Raw genomic sequence first — 22,747 nt, forward strand, 5'->3', positions numbered from 1 at the left:
ACCACAGATATGGTTTGATGGCTTCTGCAATATGGGAATGTCTCTGACAGCCTTCTTTGAAGAGATTTTTGCAAGACTGTTAAACCCAATGTGTCCAAGTCTCCTGTGCCATAGCTATGTCTCTTCTTCCATACTGGTCATACATAGGTCTTCAACTATTTCTGTCAAGTATATAAGTTCCCTGAAGTCCTCTTCCCTGTGGCCATCAACTTTCCTGTGCTTGATCTTCTAATTTCACAACCTTTGTTGTTGAACACCACTTCATGCCCCTTATCACAGATCTGACTGATGCACAATAGATTGTGTTTGGCTTATAACCTTCCCTTGAGCTCAAATCCTCTGGAATAAGAATTTTTATTATTCTTTCTCTTTAAAAATATAAATAAAAAATAGCATTGTGAGGTAGCGTAGTAATGCTTTAGGTTCAGAGAACCCTTCCCCTCTCTTTGAGCAAGGGGCATAGAGAGAGCACCAATGAGGTGTGGCAAAACAACGTCATATGCTGGAGGGTAGCAAGGTCATTTCATAAGAAAACGAGATAGATAGACACATAGGTGCTAGTGTATCCTACTCCAACAGCTCAGAGAACTTTTTCTCAATAAACATATAGCATTGGTTAGCACTCAAATTTAATGGAATCATAGATAGAGATTAATTTGAGCTACTCATGTATGATACATCTTGTTGTAACCAAAGTGGAAAAATTTAGAAATTGCAACATTCTTTTGATTTCCCCTTGTCTTATGTTTTCTAAATAATTTAACAATGACATACCATTATATTATTCTAGAGAGTTGTCATTTTTTTTTAGCACACGTGTGAAGTGATAGGATTCTACGCCCCATTGAAGGAAGAAGGATTTTATATTAAAATAAAAAAATAAAGTTGTAATTTCTTTTTCACCAACTTTGATCACAATAAGATTTTTTGGTTATTCCATACTTTGGAAATTGTTTAAGATTGTGTCAATAAATTAGCTTTGAAAATTGTTGGAAAAAAAAAAAGTTTATGAAATTGTAGAAAAAACTATGGCAAGATATTCGCTTCTTCTGATTCGATTCTAGATTCCGTTTTTTTTTCTTCCAACTCTCACGTAACACTGCAAAAACCCAAACACTCTCTTCCCTCGCTTTGATTTATTATTATTAATTTTTTGGATGTTTTAAATAGGTCTTTTCTAATTTTAACCATGTTGTCATAGGCGCTAGTGTAAATCGTCAAATAACACATGACTGGTTTGCTTTGTATATATATATGTTTGGATAAAGTTTTCCTCCACCAATAAAGAATGGTTCACCCACATTCCAAGGATTAAATCCTTCCTAGGGTTTTTTGTATATTTTAAAATATCTTCACGATATCTTTTCCTATCGTCTCCAATCCCGCGATAAATGAGATCCCATTTAGTATGGGGGAACAAAAATTCGGTCCTATATGTTTATGGAATGCAAGCTTATTTGTTACTTTTTGACTTTCATTCCCACCTCATTACATGCCTGCTGAGAGTGATATCTGTTGCGGGAAAAACTGTGCCGCCACTGGATGAGGTCAACAGCATGCAACGGATGACAAAAGAGCAATCAGAGAGAATATTCCGCACACAACAATAATTTATGCTGGGAATTGAAAAGAGCAAAGAAGCAGGATAATGTAATAAAGCATTCAGGATGTCTACCTTGTTTCCCCTTCTTGCTATTTAGGGTTTTCTTCAAATGCCCCCCTTAAATTGTTCAAACGTGCAAATATACCTTTGAATTTTCACTAATTTCAAATACACCCCCATTTTCTAAACTATGTAACACTTTAGAATAGTCCGTTAGTCTGGGATGTAATGTTCAAACATCTGGCATTTTTTGGACATGGTTAGACCATTCGGCCCTTCATAGATAGAATGACCAAGTTGCCCTCTCTAAATAAATTAAAAAAAAAAGTTGGGTCGAATGATCAGATTGGCACAAGATCAACCCACAAATCCAAGCGATGGAATACAAGACATCGTACCCCCAACACATAGACCTGATGAAACTCTTAAAGATTGATGAATTTTGATTCGTGTGTTTGTGTGTTCTGTTGTACATGAATCTAACACAAGTTAGCAAAGATTGATGGAATTGTAGTTCAGTGTTCATACTTATGAATGGTTAGTGACCATCCAATAACACTTATCCTTTGGTGTTGTGATTTATTGTTCATTTCAAGTCTTCTTGGTTCCTGTAATTAGATATGTGGCAAGTCCTCCTTTAACATGTATTTTGTTTACAGATACTGAAGGTTGCAATTTGTGTAATGGCATGCCTAAATCATTTGAGAATGAGTGCTGGAAATTTTTGTATTCTTTCCCAAATGTTGTATTCTCAACCTCTTAAAACTCAAGTAGCATTTTAATACTTTGATAAACTATATTTGAGGTTATTTAAGGCTGTGTTTGGTATGCATTCTGTTAAGAAAAACGCCCAGAATGACGATTTGCAGAAAAAAAACGGAATGGAGAAAGCACACACAACGCACAACACAGAGATTTACGTGGTTCACCCCCAAGGTGGGAAGCTACATCCACGGCCGAATAATAGAACAAATTTCACTATTTTTCTGGAAATGTTACAAACCCTCTTAACCCCATCTCAAAGAGATAAGAACATTATATAGGGAAGCCCTAACCCCAGAAAGTACAAAAGTGCCCCTAGCCCAAAATTGCCAAAAAAACAGGGCCGGACCAAAACATAACATGTGGCTCAAAAGTACTCATTTCGAAGCTCTAGGCGAGCCCAACACAACTCCCAGCCCGTGGCGGGGATGTTCGCCATTTTTCGCCATTCCGAGATTGTTTTGAGGCAGAAAAAGCCCTCCAAAGATCTCAACTGCACTTTCTGAACAAAATCAGACATCACCAACAACACGTTCTTGGAATGCATTCTCGGGTGATAAAAACAATTATTTTTATCATCCGAGAATACGAAATCAACTTAGAATGCAATCCAAGAATGTATACCAAATGCTGCCTTAATTGGAAAAACAAGGAGGCCATGTTAACCACTATGCCAAGCTATGAGGAGCCATACATCGAAGTTCCCAAAGTCTTGATCAAGGAGTGATGCTGTATAGGTAACCACTCTTCTGTACTCCTCCTTTATCAAAGATGATGTGCTCTTGTAAGTTATGCCCTGCCATAAGTTGCTACTGTAACCATTGTTTCAATTGGCCATACCTACGGAATACTATATATGGTCTCTGTTTGCAGAAGTATTCTAACACAAATGTTTGAATTATACATAATTTAGACAATGAAAGGAGCTTGAGTCTTCTATGTTGATCTCCCAAAACCATGATTAATTTGTAATGTTTGTTACTCTGCCTTGGTGCTACAAGTGGAAAGTGGTCTTGTGTGGGGAGTCTATTTGTCTCATGGTTTTAAAACAGTAAAATCGGCTCGGGCGAACTCGGAAATTTGAATCGGCCTCTCCGTATAGATTTTCTAGGGTTCTGCCTGATCTTGGCCGATTCCAGCATATACTGGACTGATTTCGGAGCGATTTTAGTCTCAGATCAAAATCAGCTGGACCAGATGCTGGTCAGGCTTTTGAAACTCTGATCTGTCTGGACTGGTGAGAACATAAACATTAATTCAGTAGGTTTTCAGACACCACGAAGTGATTCCATGAATTGCATTGTGTTAACGCAAACACCACGAAATACGAAAAAACAAAACAGAGGAAAGATGACACAAAGATTTCACACACCATAATGATATCCAGGAGTGAAGATGATTCACCATGTAATGGAAGAAAAGTTCAATGGAGATATTTCAAGAACACCAAAAATCGTGCAAGTACTCTCCCCCGAAAATCCTAACTCGAAACCCCCCAAATCTCACTTGTTTCACTTGCTTACATAACAAGATGGCAAAAAATTATATACATACTACTCTAAAAACTCTCCTCCACTGCCATCACAAACCTCATGAAAATTCTTATTCAGGTCATCACCAAAATTGTCGGAGCAGACCAATCTTCGAAACGGGTATAAGAATTCAAGACACAAAACATACTGGTAACAAACAAAATTGTCTGTTTCCCAAAATGAACTTTATCACCTTATTCATCTAACTTTTAGCCTTTTACATCCTCAATTGTACAAGTGAAACAAGTCACTTCATCATTTTGGATCCAATTAGTGGACCAAATTAACCCATATATCATTCAGTAATATTAAAGAGTTTCAACATCTGATCCGTCCTGCCCAGTTCATGGTTCAGTTTTATGTACGTGGTCTGTAGTTTTGCCTCATCTTTTTTCTTGCGAAGATATTTGAAAGACGTATACATGAATTCCATCACTAGATCACTGATACTCAATTCTTTTCATCATTAATTACAGGCTTTTACAGTATTGAGATCTTTTTATTAGTCTATGAAATATTAATGGTCAAGATAGATGAATGAGTTAGGTGGGAGGATACAACATTTAATTCACTTGGTTAACATCTGCATATCATTAAGATGGCTTCACTGTCTGGTCAATTTTTAAGCCAGAGACTTGGGACCCTATTGTGAAAGGGTGGCTAACAATCTTATGCAAAAGTAATCGAGACCAACTGTCTAGTGCAGTTGGTAGAAGTGCGGAGCATAAAAGCTCGCACTATCAGGAGGCTTGAATCTAAGCCATTCAAGCCTCCAAGTTCTCACCTCGCCTCCCTCTCCCATAGAATTTGTCATCAAATGACCCAGTGCACAAGAATCCCGTGTTTTGCAGGGTTTGGGGAGGGTCAGATGTACACAGTCTTACCCTTGTTTCTAGAGAGGCTGTTTTTAGGGTTTGAACCCGTGACCAAACGTTCAACAAGTGAGCACTTGACCAACGTGTCAAGCACACTAACCCTTTGTGGCTTATTTTGTCTGCTAAAAAGAAAAGTTTCATTTTAACCCAACCACTAGCAGGGTGGACTAATATGGGCATATGTGATATGACAGACCCATTCGCAATTCGCCACATCCATGATGTCCTAACCTATAAATGTAATAAGACCCAATTTCTCTTCACCCATAGCGAAGAAATTTCCGTTACTGTGGAATTCGAGGTTGCTTCGATGGGACTAGAGGCATTTTTGACCCCATACGTACTATAGGAGGAGTAATTAAGACCCTATAGGGGAATCCATCTACGGGTGAAGGAAGGAAACAATGTACAAAAAAAAAAAAAATTTGGTTTTGAAACAGATTATCAGAATACTCTTTTTTCATTGATTTATTTTTATATGTAGTTCTATCTAAAGATTACCTTAAGATTTTTGTCATTGACTCATGGTATGAGTTAACCCCATGGGGGTAGCAGAGTTGGCATAAGCGCTGGTCTAAATTGACTCCTCTTACCTACTTGGGGCCACTCATCCATATCACCCTCCTGCTCTTGTTCTTTGTCCACTAGTCACCTACCTCGTTCTTCCATTTTGAGATTTGGATAGAGTCTTGCACGGGGGAGCATGGATTCTTTAAATCTAAAGATTCCATTATGGTTTGAAAAATCAAAGTAGAATTGATTAATTCACTAAGATTTATATTTTTTTTATTTTTTTTTCTTTCAGTCAATAAAATAGTAGAAAATCAATAAAACTAATTTTTAGAGATATAATATTTTTGAATAAAAACTCTAAAAATTTTAGGATTTCAGTCGATTTTGACTGATTCTAGATTGATTTGGGTCAAATTCAATAGAGACCGATCCTGTGCTTGATTCTGGATTTTAAAACCTTGTTTAGAAGATCTGATCAGAATTACAAAACTCAAAGAAAGTATTGTTTTTGGTACATTATAGGTGTAAAACACTTCCAAACTCCAAAAATTTGTCCTAATAACCGCCGTAGTGCAGTATTCCCTTAACAACTATCAACTCAAAACTCATTTGCTTATATATTTCTAGGTAAACGATTGCAACACTGCCCTGTACAGATTTTTTTTATATCTTTTTCAAATAATAAACAGTGGAATCCACTTTAATATTTCCATCTCTTATTCTAATCATGTGGGCCATGTAATCCCATATGAATGATACCATTTTTCAACTTCTCATTGGTTGTAGTGTGTAGATTTTTTTTTTATACTATCTTTAAAAAAATGAAAAATTTACATATACCATCCCTGAGGTTTGATGAAAGGATATTTTCACCCCCAGTTGTGAAAAATTCTACGTATCCCCTTGAGGTTTGCAAACGGTAACAAATAAGCCCATTCCGTCAGTTCATGACTAATACTGTTAAACATTAGCCTTGAATGGATGGAATTGCCCTTACAAAAAAAAAAAAAACTAAAACTTACAACTCATCTTCCCCAAATCCCTCTCTCTCTCTCTCTCTCTCTCTTTTGTCAGAACGACAACTCCTAGCCAGAGATTTCAATGGCCTTCACCTCTGGCTTCTTCACTTCTTCCTTGAGCACATTAACAGTGAGCACTCCATTATCCATGGCAGCCTTCACCTGATCAATCTTGGTATTCTCAGGCAACCTGAACCTGCGCAGGAACTATTATCCATGGCAGCCTTCACCTGATCTATTTCTTATTTGACTGATATCCTTCCATTTCTCAACTTTTTTCTGATGCTTTTTCTCCTTCTTAATGCTATTGCTTATGAGCTTAACATCATCATGAACCTTAATACCCGCAGCTCTACCTGTCGCCGCTTTCCATGAATGCTTCGTCGAGATTATCCCACCTTTCTCCGGATCCTTCTTCGCCTCCTCCAGCTTCTTTGCCTCTTCAAGAGCCTGGAACTTCGAAAGCTTCCTCGTCTACCTACCACGCTCGCCTTCGTTTCCGAGCTTCACATGACTAAACGCTAGTGCCTCAGAGGCTTTAGAAATGTCTTTCTCAGTCTTGGAAGAGGACTCATTAACTTTCGGTCCCTTTCTTGGGTTCTTCGCTCCTTTTCCTTTTACTCTGTTTCTTCTCTCTCTTCTTCCTCTTAGCTTTATCTGAAGAATCAGTTCCTCGAGTAGATCGAAGCTCTTCGATTCGCCAGTGTAGACATTGTCTAAGTTCTTCGTATGTGACTGCTCGATCTTCCCCTTTCGAATGTCCATCATGTTCAATCTCCTCCTTTTCGTTCTCTTCGTCCAATTTGTCGCCAGTTTTTTCATTTTCCAAACTTTTCTTTAGAAGGTCTAGTGTTGTGGAAGATTTTCCGGGTCCAATCTCTCTCTTCGAGCTTTCTTAATGTTTTCTTTCGATTCCTTCTTCACGGAAGCCTTCTCAACCTTGCTCAAACCCTGGAACCATGGCTTCCCTTTGTCTTCTGCGGGAAGATAGAATCTAGCAGATATGTGTTCAATCAACTTATCAAAGAACAGAGAATGCTTGTGCATTACGAAATAGAACATGGAGTAATTTCTTTGTATTCTGAAATCAAACCTCAATTCCTGATAAACATCAAATAAGAAATAGAACATGACAATGGACAACAATCGCATACCTAGATCGATCGATCGATCGATCAGAAAGGGATTAATGGCCGCCATGTTCTTTGGCGTGCTGCTGGTGTTCAGGGAGAGCAACTGGGTAGGAGAAGATCATGCCACCGAAATAGACATGGTAGAGAGGATCAATCGAGTCAGTCATGATGTACTTGCGGTGATAGTTATCCAAACCTCCATTGATAACTTGTCTCACGTGATTGCTGGAGAGAAAGGAGGAGAGAAAGGGATGTCTGCAATGTGTGTGTGTTTTTTTTTTTTTTTCTTCTTGTAAGGGCAATTTCGTCGGTTCAAGTCTAATTTTAAATAGTATTAGTCATGAATTGACGGAATGGGCTTATTTGTTACAGTTTACAAACCTCAGGGGGGTATGCAGAATTTTCCAAAATTGGAGGGTGAAAATATTCTTTCGTCAAACCTTAGGGGTGGTATGTGTAAATTTCTCTAAAAAAATTTAAGTTATCTGCTCTAAACAAGGTTCGTAATACAAGTATCAAACTTGGGATCGGTCATGGCTGATACCAATTTGATACTAATCCATCGATCAAAATCAACTTGGATCCGTAAAAAATACCAAAACCCAGGTTTTACTGGATCAGTTAAAAATATTCATAAAATACTAAAAATCGGTATGAATCAGTCAAAATCCCCAAAATATCGATCAAAAATCACCAAAAAATGACAAGTATAGGATCGGATCGACAGATCAAATCAAGTTGACCAATTCAGGAACGATCCAAGAATACCTTGCCAAATCAATCTAATCTTGAGATCGGCCTCGGCCTCAGCCGATATCGGCCGATCCGATCAGAGATTACGAACCATGGCTCTGAGACTGACCATCAGATTCTTACCAAAAAAATAAAAAAAGAGACTGACCATCAGATGGCTCATTGCTTTTGTAAGTCAAAACCATGGATCTTTATCACCTCCAGTTTGCTGACCGGCCCAGTTCCCCAGTTCCTCTAACAAAGGGGGACTGAAATGACCTCTCTACCCATGCCCAAACACCCTGCCCGGGTGGGGTCCACCATCCCCCTATTAGAGGAACTGGGGAACTGGGCCGGTCAGCAAACTGGAGGTGATAATTTTCCCAAAACCATCCCTTTCTAGAATAGGACGGCTTCGGTGACGCACGTTTTTTGTTTTATTTTTTTGTTTAGATCAAATTTATTAATTTGAGGATTAGTGTCGTTAATTAATTTGATCACAAAATTAAATGTATTATTTATGCATCCTCTCTTATCCGAATTTAACTTGTCTCTAGGGAGACGTGTGTCTAAGATGCTATCAAGGGGAATCCAACGATTGAGCTATACCGCACACATCTCGATGCACGCATAGGGAAAATCAATAGTCATCCGCGAGGTTCTTCCATTATTTTGAATAAATTTATTTTCATGTTCATAGGAATCCAACTTGTCTTGATTAGCTGGCATCCTCGTGGTTGGGGTCGTGGTTGACTGGTTAGTGGTGTTGTTAGGGTTTACTTATAGGTAAGGTTATCGGTTTAAAATTACTGTTTGATTCATTCACATTATTAAAAATAGAAATTAAAATCACCATATGATGAAATTAAAGTCAAATAATTTATTAAATGGTTATACGGGTTTCATAGAAAATGCCACACTTAAAATTTCACCCTTAAAAAAAAATTCATAAGCATTATTTAATATGGAAAAAGAACGTAGGTTGGTTGGGGATAACTTGTGTCCAAACACAGCCACCTTGAAATGACCAACCTATCCCCCTACAAAATGGAATAACTCCTTGTCGATGCCCCTTATGTGTGTTCCCATTGTCCCCCCACACTAGTGCCCAGAGCTACACGGTCTACAACCACCTCTTACTTTATTTAATATAAGGAAAAAATAATGTTAATTGGTCATGTGGCCCACTTGGCTTCTCTGCCTACACACAGAAGCATCTGAAAGTACTGCCCTTTTTCCATTATGTTACGTGCGTTCTCATTAGCCTGCACACTAGTGCAAGCATTAGAGGCCCAATTAGTGATCTCTTGCCCTTTATTTAAAATATATAAATTAAAATTTAATTGATTTAAAATATTTTAACTCAAAATCAAGCATTTATCATATGGACTCAATTTTTAAACCAAAACTAAATCATTTATGGGAAATGATTTTCTCTAGAGAGATTCATGGACGTTCTGTTGTGGACCACACTCTTGGACAAATTTTTTTTTTCTCATCATTTATTAAAAGAGAAAATTTCTATCACTCCTTTATACGTACCTCATATTTACTCTAACTCCCCTGTTTCAACATTCTTTTTCGATTCTCCAAAAAATGTAAACTTTTACCTCTCTCTCTCCTCTGAAACTTTTAAATGCCTAAATTGCCCCTCTATTTTCCATGTTAACATGTTATGTTCTTCTTCTTTATCAGAGTGAACAATCCTTCGCCGTTGAGCACTGTCGTACCAGTTATTGCCTTAATTGATGCTCTGATATTCACCGTGAGTGTTTGTTTCCACTGCCTCCGCCCTCCCAGAAAGTATCGTTTCGGATTTCCTGACATTGCTCGACTCGCCCAAGGGTATGCCTGGTGGGTTTCTTCCTTTATTTACTTTCCCATTCGTTCATAAAATTTGCTTTTTTTTATCCGTTGGAAGAGCAGGTATATGAATTTGAAATTTCTATTTTTAGCGTTTTGTTTATTTATTTCTTATTATTTTTAATTTTTCTTTTGTAGTTACGATTAACAAATTGTACGAGCTGTTCAAGAAGCTGATTAGCTCCATTATTGAGGATGGCTTATGTGTGAAGCCTAGGAATGTAAACGGATTGGATTCGGCTCAAATTTATGACTATCTGAATTCAAATCCATTTCCCGAATGACATATCTGTATCCAATCCGATATGTGACAGAGTTTTAAAAACTAGTATCATATCCAATGGCTTATGTGTGAAGGTTAGGGATGTAAATAGATCGGATTCGGCTTGAATTTACTACTATCCGAATCTGAATCCATTTACCGAATGACATATTAGTATCCAATCCGATATTTGACAGAGTTTTAAAAACTAGTATCATATCCGAATTCGGGAGTTTATCGGATATTTAGATATTATACGATCCGATAAACTATCCGATTAGTAAATGAATCTGACCAATATCGATTATGGATTTCTGACTTCGATTACCAAAATATCCTTATAAAAGTATTTATAAAAAAAATTATATAGTAATATATCATATGTTTTTACAAAATGTTAAACTAATCGCAATCGGAAAGTAAATTATCTGGATATTATCCGCAAAATGAAATTATTCGAATCCGATTATCTTTCAGACAAATTTGGATATTTCTTGGAAACCAAAATTCCAGATTCGAAAACCCCTAAACGGATTAAATACAGATCAAACATGGAATTTCAGCTATTCATTTGCATCAAAACCTACAATTTTTATGAATTAAAGTCTCAGTTTTCTGTACAGTTTTTCTGAAGATTTTCAGTGTTCCTTGGTACGATTCAAAGGGAGCTGCAGGTGGATTCCTGTTCTACTTTTATCTCTTTAATCTTGAGTCTAGTTCCTTATATCTCTCTTTCCAGGTCAGTTATTAGCATCTATTTGTAGTCTGCAGAACCCCCGTTTTCCCCATGTTCTCAGCTTGCTTTCCCTAGTTTCGTCGTAACTTACTCAATATGACATAGAATTGTCTCAAATTTGATATTCAAGGTTCTAGTTATTACGCGGAGAAGGTTTAAGAAGAAGAACCAACTACTAATAAAATGGAAATAAATTTTAGGGATGCAAGTTTGGTCCTAACGACGGGTTGAGATATCTTGGCCCTTATGGTGGGTCAAGGTTGGGGCCAGGGTTGAGGCTTCGGGCTGAGCTCAGCCCCGTCCCGAACCGACCCTGTCTTCTTCTTCATGTTTTTTGTTTTCTTTTCCTTCTTCCTCTTCCTCTTCATCGTCTTTATTCATTCTTGTTCTTCTTCCCAGCTTGGCTAGCTCATGCTTCTCCCTTTCCTCCCAAGGTCAGGCCCAATCAGTGTCAGTCTGACCCAACCCTTAAGGTAGGTCATGATTGGATTTTTCTGGCCCTGAGTCAAGGTGAGCCGGACTTGGGCTCAGCTAAGAAGACTCAGGTTTGGGTTGGGATTTTAAAAGGCCGGTCTCAACCCAACCCTGTTGAAACTTGAAACCCTAGGATCAATTGATTAACATGAAAAACATGAGGTAATTTGGACATTTAAAAGTACTAGGGGAGAAGAAGAGGGAGAAGTTTACAGTTTTGGCCTTTTGGGAGAATGAGAAAAGAAAGTTCAGTAGGGGGTGTGAGAGCAAATGTAGGGCAAGAACAAGGGAGTGATAGAGATTCTGATGTGAACAATTCGATTCGTTTAGGTTTGATTTTGGCACGTTTATTCTGCCCAAACAAAAAAAAAGGATTTTGATACGTTTCCGGATTTTTATACACGGTCTGTACCTCTACTTTATCCATGTCGGAACAGAAATGGTGGTACACACCTATTCAATTATGCCGATCCAACAGCCGAAATAAGAGCCGCGTCGTTGGCTTTGGACCTTTGGTTATGGGTTGTTTGTTAAGGCTTAGAAAATTACAAAAAGTCAGTGGAGACACTTGGACATGCACGAGTTACACGATAACAACGTTTCAAATTGATACCTGATAATTTGATTAAAAAAACCAAAGAATTGATACATGACAACACGGAATTTAAGAAAACCTATGTTGGGTCATGACTCATGAGTGGGTGGATAATTGGGTAGGGCCCAAACAACTAAGAATGGATTGAAACAAGGATCCGATACCCGGGTAAAGACAAGTTTTAACACTTCCTTCTGTTTTTTGATAACAAGTTTTAACACTTCTTAAATATCACAAAAATTGTCACTTCGGGTAGGGTGCCAATCGGTTTGGTTCGATGCCTTGATGGTGTGATTCGAAACCGAATAAAAAACCGACTTAGTTTTGGAAGTGAAAATCGAATCCGATCTACTCAATTCGGTTTGATTATGGTTCTATTTTGGTTTTTCAATACAGATCTAATTTGGTTCTCCAATACATTTCTAATTCAGTTTTTCAATACGGTTCTATTCTGTCAGGCTGTCAGTTGTTGCTGTCTTGGTGTGTTCTCAAGAATCTTCATTTGTATAAATAAAATGCTCACAAAACCTTAAGAGAACTAGAAATATTAATAAATAAATGAGAATCCCAAGTGAGTTCTCCATTTTCAGATCTTGTCTTTTAGTTTACCAATCAATAAAATCGGAAAAACACATCAAAATTATAGCTTCAGAAGGAAAGGTAACACCATTTAAAAAAAATAAAAAAAATAAAAAAAAACGATATAGGATTTTGGATTTAAGTGTGGTATTTGGTTCAGTTTTGGTTCAAATCGTCGGTTTTTTGATGTAAAATCGTAATCGAATCGAACTGAATTAAATGCTCAGATATATGAACCGAAATCAAACCAAATTTATTCGGTTCGATTCAATTAATTTGGTTCACTTTCGGGTTGGGCATTCGGTTTCGGTTTCGATTTGGTCTTTCAGCTCTCTAATACTGCATCAATAAGTCAACGGGTATGGATCTTCGGACTCACCTGAACCCGCTAAATTTGTATATAGAGAGAAAATGAACGAGTGGCGCTTCAAACGGACATCCACGCTTTCTGAAAACAAAACCCATCTATGTATCCATTTACAGTTCCCGACTTCCAGGCGTGCAAGACAAAGCCAAAGCCAAAGCCAGCCCTTTTGGCTTTCCATCTTCATCTCCATCATCTGTTAACAGTTGTTTTGACAACTTGGATTTTATAAATCTGGAACTTCTCTTTAGATGATATAAAAGCCCGTGATTTCATGAAACTAACCCACCCACCCCTTCCCTTCTCCTTCTTCTTTTAACCCTTTTCTCTCCTCTCCTCTCCTTTTCTCCATTTTTAACAGTCATTTATTCCTATTCATCAGAAACCCAACAGAGATTCCTTCTTTAAATTTAATTTTTTTTTTGGGGGTTTTCTGTCTCTCTCAGCTATGGTAGAAAGAGAGAGAGAGAGAATCACAGAGGTGAAAAGGCAGAAGAGAAGGGAAATGAAATGGAACATCAATATTGCATTATAAATGATTATATAACCATAAAGGGATTGAACTTCCTGGGTACAACTATTCCATCCCTCTCTTTTTCTATCTGTTTATGTAGATATGTAGATGAATTAATATGATGGGTAGGGATGGATAGCTATTATGGCGATCTTGCTGATGATGATGAAAGAAAAGAGGGATATGAGACCTCTGTTTCTGAAATTTGGGGTTGCTTTGGCTCTCTCCTTTGCTGGCTTCCTCTATTCCCAACTCAGAACTAGAAGAAACCGTCCTTCTCCTCCTCCACTCATGGCCCCTCCTCCTCCTCCTCCTCCTTCAGGTGCTTCTTCTTTAATTAATTTCTTATCATTACCATTTCTTCTTCTTCCTTTATTTCAATTGTGATCATTAGTTCTTATTATTTACTTGTTGAATGAATTGAACCAGGTGATGGCTTTAAGTTTGATACACATGTACGAGCAGGCCTCAAAGACGATCTCTGTTCCACACAGACACAGACACCTCTCGGTTCCTGCGACGATTCGCCTTTTTCGCCTCATGTAAGACTATTTACTTCATGCTCCAAAGAAACCCATATAACCCATCACCCTATCTTGTAATTTTTTTTCTCTCCCCCTCTCTTTGAAATCAAATAGTTGAAATCCTGTTTCTGTTTTCCTGATGGGCTTGTTTTTAACTTTTGGGTTGTTCTTGTTCTAGAATCGCTTTCATTTCCCCTCCTTTTCTGCACTTGTTGAACCTTGAGTCTATGTGTATGAGCAAATTAATTTACAGAATTAACTGATCAAGTTAGGCTATTTTTTCCTGTTAATTAGAATAGATAAATGTCGCAAGAGATTAATTTACTTTGCGAGGACTAAAAGTATCGACTTTACTATCTTTCCCTTTAAAGGAATCATCATCATCTCATCAGAGGATCACCATTGACAGTAATGTTGTTGGGCTCTCTCCAACCAGTAAACATTCTGGAGAAGAAGAGGGATTGCTTCTGCCGGAGTTTAACGAGATAGTACAGGAAGACATTGAGTTGATTTCCAACAAATCCGGTATTTCTCCTAAGAAAGAAGTTGTTGATACAGGCATGGCAAGCAAAAGAGCTGCAAACATGGAGGAGACAGAGCAAGAGATTATAAAGCTGAGGAATATGGTTGAAGTCCTGCAAGAGAGGGAGAAGAATCTTGAAACCCAATTGCTCGAGTATTATGGCCTAAAGGAGCAAGAGGCTGCTGTGATGGAGCTTCAAAATCGACTCAAAATTAACAACTTGGAGGCTAAGTTTTTCACTCTTAAGATTGAGTCTCTACAGGCTGAAAACCAGAGACTGGAAGCACAAGCAGCAGATTATGCGAAAGTGGTGGCAGACCTTGAATCTGCAAGAACAAAGATAAAGATGTTGAAGAGGAAGCTAAGGTCCGACGAAGAACAGAGCAAGGAACTGTTATCTGTGCTTCAGAAAAATGTTTCCAACTTGCAAGAACAGGAACATATGGGTATCTTGAATGATGCTGAAGTCCAAAATAAGCTCCAGAGATTGAAAGAGTTGGGGGAAGAATCGGCAGAACTTAAAAAGGCTAATTCAAAACTGCAGCAAGAAAACTGTGAGTTGGTCAGGAGATTGGAGTCCACCCAAATTCTTGCTTCTTCCATTTTGGAAGATCCAGAGGTGATTTCAAATCTTTCATTAGTTGATCCGTGACTAACTTTCCTTTTTTATATTTTTTTAATTTTTATTGTTATTGAATTTATTCTCTTGGTGGTGGAATTCTTCTGTTGCAGACCGAAGAATTGCGGGAAGCTAATAGCAGTTTGAGACAAGAAAAAGAAGAAATTACAAAAGAACTTGAGAGGGTTCGTGCAGATCGGTGTTCTGATGTTGAGGAGCTGGTCTATCTCAGGTGGGTTAATGCTTGCTTAAGGTATGAACTGAGGAACTATCAACCCCCACCTGGTAAAACAGTGGCAAGGGATCTAAGCAAGAATTTAAGCCCCAAGTCTGAGGAGAAAGCCAAGCAACTCATACTTGATTACGCAAATTCAGAAGGTTTTGGTCACAATAAGTGTTATAGTATTGTAGATTTTGATATTGACTACTGGTCATCATCCCAAGGTTCTTACCACACAGATTCAGGAGACTATGATGATACATCTGCTGCTGATATTCCATCTGCCACAAGAACCCACCATTCATCCAAAACAAAGTTTTTCAAAAAGCTCAAAAACCTAGTAATTGGGAAGGATAGTAATCACAGGACTTCATCATTGGACAGAAACCGTACAAGTTCTGGTGGATCAGGGAGGAATGAGTCTGCCTCCTCCACCTCATTTGAAGACATGGCAGGAACTAGTAGTGATACCAATTCTTCATCACAACAAAATTCAATTATCATGGAAACACCTTTAACAGGGATTGGAACCAGGAGCGATAGACAATTGAATAACAACATCTCTCTGTCTCAGAGTTCTTCGAGGCATTCCATGGATATCCAAAGAACAAGAAACCTGAGATTAGAAGATATCAGAGATGATGAAAGAATTCGGAGAAGCACTGATTTGGGATCATCATTTGTGTGCAAGAGGATGGATTTGGGTGAGAATGGTATGCCTTCTGACATTCTGCAGCTTGACCAGGATGGAATTGATGCCCGTGAGAAGTTAGAGCTGATAAAATTTGCAGAAATTTTGAAAGGCTCTCGTGTAACTCAAAAAATTCCAAGAAGTCGATAGCCTAAGTCCCCAAATGTGTATAGTTTGCAGTAGAGACTCCTGCTCTCACCCTTTCCACAGCCGGCATATTTGTTCAGCTTCTGAGTTTGTTTTTTTAACTACTTTCCTTTGGCTCCTATTGCTTGTCTGTATATTCTTTGACAGAATGGGATGGTCAGAGAATCTCCAGATTTATATATATATTACCATTAAATTCCACTTGTAAAGTAGTTGAAACTAACCAGGGAAGCTATGCATAACCATAGCAGCTTGTCCAACTGGTGATGAGATCAATGATGACTTTTAAGTTATCAGATGCAAAATTGTCCCAATCTTTTTCTTTCAAGTGAAATTGAAGATGGTGTTTATAGATAGTGATATGATCCCTCGCATGATATAATGCTTAACTTCATCATTTCTAACTGTAATAATCACAAGGCTTAATCATCCAAATTCTTCTGGTGAAGCTTCCTTTATGATGAAAATGAAGATGATAATACCATTATAGATGTTGATTCTTGATTTTCCCAAAGCAGGTATCCTGTTTCTTGATTCTTTCTTCTTTCTTTATTTGCAGTTTTTTTTGAAAATCGAGGCCCAGCTCCACCATCTCTCCCTCTTATTTATAGAATCTCATTCTGTTATTCTCTTAAATTTTCAATGTGGGACTAAAAATGAGTATATTCTCCTAGTCCTTTCTCCTTCCTCAAGAGTATTGCTAATGGAAGACTGATGTTAGCTTCTCAGCTATTGCCATGGAAGCTGAGGCTATTCGAGATAGGATATTCCTCACTAAGTCTTTGTGTCTTTTAGCTTTGGTTATTTTTTGTGATTTTCAATTTGTAATTCGTGCATTTAAGAGTAGTGACTCCTCTCTAAACTAGGCTACTAGAGCCATTGTAGAGGATGTTTTGTCTTTAATTTCCTCATTTTTTGGTATAGATTTCAAATTCTTGTCTTGAACCTCTAATAGGAAGGCTTATATCTTGGCTAGGGGAGCCTCAGTTTTGGGGTTGTCATGTGTCTGGTGGCCGGGTGGACCCGCCTCGTATTCTTGTAAATTTGGGTCTTCACAAAGATATATAGGCCTCTTTAATTTATATATACAAAACTTAAACTCGAGTTGTAATGGGAGCAAGACCCATCTCACCTGAGTCTAGACGGGTTAAAAGAGGCTTACCAACACATGCCACCATCTATCGTATAATATCTACGAAGAAGCAATCTTTTGGTATTTTGCCAAACCACTATGGTGCATAAACCAATACCTTGTCACTAAGGACGTTCTACGATCAAAACAGCTAGATTTACAATAAGAGTTTCCATAAAGAAACCCAAAAACCATTGAAATCATCACAATTAGGTTTAAAAAACCCTAAACATAACCATGCACGCCGAGAGAGATACCACGATATTCAAGATTCAAGAAGTTCGATTTCTATGGTGACCGATGTCTCTAATCTTCATCTTTCATGGGAGCCTCCAATGGATGGCTTTATTAAGAAAATTGTGATGCTAGTTTCTTATCCTCATCTAATAAAGGAGGTTTGGGAATGATTTTTTGGAACCATCAAGGATGTTGCCTACATGCTGTTTCTCGACCAAAAGAATTCCAATCTATTTTGGTGGGCAAAGCTTTGTGATAATTGGAGCAATCTTAGGTTGTAATTGTATTGCCTTGATTATAATCGGTCCCCAAGGGACAATATAAATACATCATTCGTTTTCTATTCTGTTCCATACAAATAAGGAATGTACAGTCAAATATAATGGATACAATCTACAACTACGACTAAGGATAAGATACAATCTACAGCTAAGGATGGGGTTGACACTGAGTCATGCGTTGTCATGTTAACACTCCCCCTCCAGTTGGAGCGTGAAGATTGCAAACGCCCAACTTGGATATCAAGAAACGGTACTGATCATGGCCCAGTGATTTGGTAAATAATTCAACAACCTGAGACGTCGTAGGTATCTTGGTAGGATTAATCAGACCGTTATGACGCTTCTCACGTACAAGGTGACAATCAATTTCGATATGCTTCATGCGTTCATGAAAAACAGGATTCGCGACAATGTGGAGTATGACTTGGTTATCACAAAACAAGGAAATCGGCTTGGTGATGGGAAGGCCGAGATCATGAAATAAATATGACAACCAAGTGAGTTCACAAGTAGTGACAACCATCACACGATATTCCGCTTCAACAGAGGATCGTGAGATTGTGTGTTGTTTCTTTGTCTTCCAAGGTATGGGACAATTGCCAATGAAAATGTAGTAACCTGTGGTAGAGCGTCGTGTCATCGAACAACTGGCCCAGTCAGGATCACAATATGCCCGTAGGTCAAGTGATGATGTGGTAGGGTAGTAAAGCCCTTGACCAACAATAGCCTTGAGATAATGGAGAAGATGATGAGTAACATCAAGATGTGGCTGACGGGGTTGGTGCATAAATTGGCTCAAGATATTAATTGTGAACGCAATGTCGGGTCAAGTTATAGTTAAATAGATTAAGCGACCAATCAAGCGTCGATAGGGGGATGGATCCGATAATAAAGTACTCGATGTGTCTGTTAATTTCAAAATTTGTTCCATAGGTGTGTCAGAGGGACGGACACCACTCAAACCATAATCTTCCAAGATATCCAAAACATATTTTCGTTGGCAAAGAGAGACGCCATAGGAAGAGCGTGCATCTTCGATGCCAAGAAAAATATTATAGGGGATCAAGATCCTTGATATAAAACTATTGATGGAGCATCTCCTTGACAGAGTTGATCAAAACCTCATTGGACCCTGTGATAATGATATCATCAACATATAAGAGCACAAAAGCAGAATCGGTGCCCTTATGAAGATGAAATAAAGAATGGTCAGCTTCGGAATGTTGAAACCCATACTTGCAAAGTGAAGTAGAAAACTTGGAATACCATTGGCAGGAGGCTTGTTTGAGTCCATAAAGGGACTTATATAGCCGACATGCAAAAGTCTCCCCCTTTCGTCGATACCCAAGAGGAGGAGTCATGTAGACTTCTTCAGTCAGGTCACCTTGTAGGAAAGCGTTATTTACATCCATTTGATGTAGCTAGGGGCCAACATCGAACCGCAGCTATTACAAGAAGAGTTCTCACGGTGACCATCTTTGCAACAGGTGCAAAAGTATCATGATAATCAATTCCCTCAACTTGGGTGTAGTCCTTGACTACTAAACGAGCTTTGTAACGCTCAATGGATCCATCAGAATGACACTTAATTTTGTATACCCATTTGCAGCCAATGGGTTTTTTTTTTCCTGGTGGGAGAGGCACAATGGACCAAGTGTTATTGAGTGTCAAAGCCTATATTTCAGCCTGCATGGCATCCCTCCATTCCTGGTGTTTCACTGCTTCAGTAAATGTAGTAGGTTCTGTAGTGCTAGACAGAGTTGTTAGAAAGGCTAAATGGGTTGGCTTAACGTGAGTGTAAGATAAAAAACGGGATAAGGGGTGAACTGTACCTGAACCAACAGAGTCGGAGGATTCTTAAGATAAGGTAAGCGAGCACTGGTAGTCTTGAAGATAATTAGGGGGCCGACGAGACCGTTGAAGCCGAATGGGTGGAGGGGGTGGTGGTGGTGGCGATGTTGGAGGTGTCACAAGGGGTGGGATAATGATGGAGAAGGAGTTATAAACTCCTCAGGGGAAGGTGAGTCGGTGTTGGATATAGGGAGAGGAAGAACTGGTGAAGAAGAGAGAGTGGAGTTGGAATGAAGGGAATATGGGAAAATTGTCTCATGAAAATAAAATGTCTCGTGTGATATAGATGTTTTTGGTAGTAAGATCAAAGATGCGAAATCCTTTTTGGCCATGAGGGTATCCCACAAAAATTCCAGGGGAAGCCTATTTATCAAATTTATGGTATGTAGCGTGATGACGACCAAACGCTAAGCAACCAAAAACCCGTAAATGAGCAAGAGAGGGCCGTTTCCCATATAATTTTCAAATGGTGTCTTCCCTAGTAACACAGAGATGGATAATCGGTTTATTAAAAATGTAGCTATTAAAATGCATTCTCCCCAAAACTCAAGCAGGAAATTAGATTGAAAACGTAAAGCACATGCCACATTTAAGAGATGGCGGTGCTAACGCTCAACAATCCCATTTTGTTGGGGGTGGATACGTAGCTTGATTGTTGGATAACCCCTTTGGATTGAAGATAGAAAATCACAGGTTTATTAAAATATTCGGTCCCATTGTCAGAACGGAGACACCTAATGGTAGTCCCAAATTGGGTATGAACCATGACAAAAAAAATGAAGAATGAAGGAATTAACATCCGCTTTGGATTGCATCAAATACACTCATGTGGATATACATACAAAGCAAAAAGTAGTAGTTATTGGACTAGAATTAAAAGGTAAATGAGACTGTTTCGCAAAAGGGCAGACAGTGTAAGTACATTTATTTGAAAAAGAGATGTTGGAATCTAAATTATGAAGATGAGCAGTTGAGGCCAAACTAGGATGACCCAGCCGCCAATGCCAAAGATAAAAATGGATACCCAGAAAAACGGCCAAAACAAATGGAGATGATGGAGCGGCTGCCAGAAAATATAGCCCACCGTGTCGCTTACCTGTCGCTAAAATCTTCCTTGAATGTCAGCCCTGGATTACATAAGAATTTAGAGTAAAAAATAATCAAGCAATTAGAGGCAACAGTGAGTTTTCAAACAAAAATTAAATTAAAGTGAAAAGTGGGAATGTGAAGGACATTATCAAGAATTAATCTAGGAAATAAGGAGACTTTACCAATATGAGAGACCGTGACATGAGAGCCATTAGGTAAGGTGACAGTAGGAGATGTAGTATTGGCAGTAGATGTTAGAAATAAAGAGAGATCAGAGGCTATATGGTCAGGGGGGGGGGGACACCGCCATAGCAGCCTGTTTGGGTGGAGCAGTGCGGGTATCATGAACGGTACGTTAACGTTCCTCCTAGAAAAGAAGAGAATATATTTTGTTGACCGAGGGTAGAGGTTCCATCAACAAAATTTGGCTGCGGACAGCCGCATACGAATCATTCAATCCTTGTAGAAAGTCAAGGAGATAGTTGGTCGCAAGAAAATCCTAAAGGGTCTTCATCGTTCCACAAGAACAATTGGCAAGTGAGTCATATGAAGACAGTTCATCACGAAAACCTTTGATTATGGTATAGTAGACAAAGATGGAATCAGTGCCTTGAATGTCCGTCGAGAGAGCGTGACGTATTTCAAATATGCAAGGCGCATTCTTGGGAGAAAAACGATCTTGTAGATCGGTCCAGATGGCGTGGGCAGAGTCAAGCCATAAAATGATGTGAGTGATGGAAGAAACGGTGGAGTGGACAAGCCATGAACGCACCATACTGTTGCAATGAACCCAATGAGCATAATCAGAAGAGGCGGCATCAAGAGATGGAAGAGAACCATCAATAAACACGATTTTATTCTTGGCTTCAAGAGCCTCTAGCATCGATTGTTGCCAGGTCGAGTAATTGTCTTCGTCCAAAAGTGCAGTGACAAGGGAGGAACCTAGATGGTCATTGGAGTGGAGGAAGTAGGGAGAAGATGGGAGTAAGGCTACCGGCTGGACATTGGAAATGGGTGAGAGGTTCATTGTGAAGACAAAATGAACGAATCCTAGGCTGATACCATGATAATTGGAGCAATCTTAGGTTGTAATTGTATTGCCTTGATTATAATCGGTCCCCAAGGGACAATATAAATACATCATTGGTTTCCTATTCTATTCTATACAAATAAGGAATGTACAGTCAAATATAATGGATACAATCTACAGCTAAGACGAAGGATAAGATACAATCTACAGCTAAAGATGGAGTTGACACTGAGTCATGCGTTGTCATGTTAACACTTTGGTTATAAGATCAGCACTCTAAGAAGGCATCTCAGAGGGTTTTGTTCGTCTGTTGATTGAGTCAGATCACAAGGACATCATCACATTTCTTCAAAAAGGAGTTGATGTTTCTCCGGTGGTTATCAAGCCGATCTTGGATGATATTATCTATTTGTCAAACCAATTTGAAACATGTAGTTTTATTATATTCCAAGGGAGCAAAACAGTTTTGTTGAATACCTGGCAAGGAAGGCACTGTCGGTAACATGTGCGACAGTTTGGCCTATTTTCGATCCATGGATTGTGGACATGTGTTCTAGTCCATCCATGTGTTCTCCACATTGATTCAATAAAGTGCTCTTTTCTACCAAAAAAATGAAAATATTTTCCTCTAAAAGATATAGCTTTTTGTTAAGAGGATATTCAAGAGAAGCCAACCCTAACCCTAATTAAGATATACAATCAAATTATTGAAAGGGAAAAAATGTTTTTACACACCTTGTGTTCTAAGCGCCTACAAGAGTGATGCCAAAATTCTAATCAGCATGTCCTATGTTTTTGTTGCCTTGGGAAAGAGTGATGTGACAAATATTTATGACTATTGGTTATT

General features: G+C 38.5%; 1 protein-coding gene, 1 long non-coding RNA gene and 1 pseudogene across 2 annotated transcripts; 2 read left to right on the forward strand and 1 right to left on the reverse strand.

The window, feature by feature from the left end:
- Positions 1-6,514: 6,514 nt before the first annotated feature.
- LOC122668742 lies at positions 6,515-7,351 on the reverse strand (annotated as a pseudogene).
- Positions 7,352-7,377: 26 nt separating this feature from the next.
- On the forward strand, positions 7,378-20,182 carry LOC122666685. Its single transcript, XR_006333701.1, has 3 exons — positions 7,378-7,525; positions 12,558-12,560; positions 20,171-20,182. It is a non-coding gene; the product is annotated as an uncharacterized LOC122666685 (long non-coding RNA).
- LOC122666683 (protein CHUP1, chloroplastic-like) lies at positions 13,652-16,287 on the forward strand. Its single transcript, XM_043862727.1, has 4 exons — positions 13,652-13,878; positions 13,986-14,098; positions 14,452-15,222; positions 15,336-16,287. The coding sequence occupies exons 1-4, from the start codon at positions 13,701-13,703 to the stop codon at positions 16,281-16,283; spliced, it is 2,010 nt and encodes a 669-aa protein (XP_043718662.1). The 5' UTR covers positions 13,652-13,700; the 3' UTR covers positions 16,284-16,287.
- Positions 20,183-22,747: the final 2,565 nt, after the last annotated feature.

This window comes from Telopea speciosissima, chromosome 7 (genome assembly GCF_018873765.1).
Source record: "Telopea speciosissima isolate NSW1024214 ecotype Mountain lineage chromosome 7, Tspe_v1, whole genome shotgun sequence".
NCBI classification, from domain to species: Eukaryota; Viridiplantae; Streptophyta; class Magnoliopsida; order Proteales; family Proteaceae; genus Telopea; species Telopea speciosissima.

Excerpts from the sequence above, each read along its gene's own strand:
- LOC122666683 (XM_043862727.1), top strand. The coding sequence starts at position 13,701 with ATGGCGATCTTGCTGATGATGATGAAAGAAAAGAGGGATATGAGACCT. Across the intron at positions 13,879-13,985 it reads TCCTCCTCCTCCTCCTTCAG|GTGATGGCTTTAAGTTTGAT; the intron begins GTGCTTCTTCTT and ends GAATTGAACCAG. Across the intron at positions 15,223-15,335 it reads CCATTTTGGAAGATCCAGAG|ACCGAAGAATTGCGGGAAGC; the intron begins GTGATTTCAAAT and ends CTTCTGTTGCAG.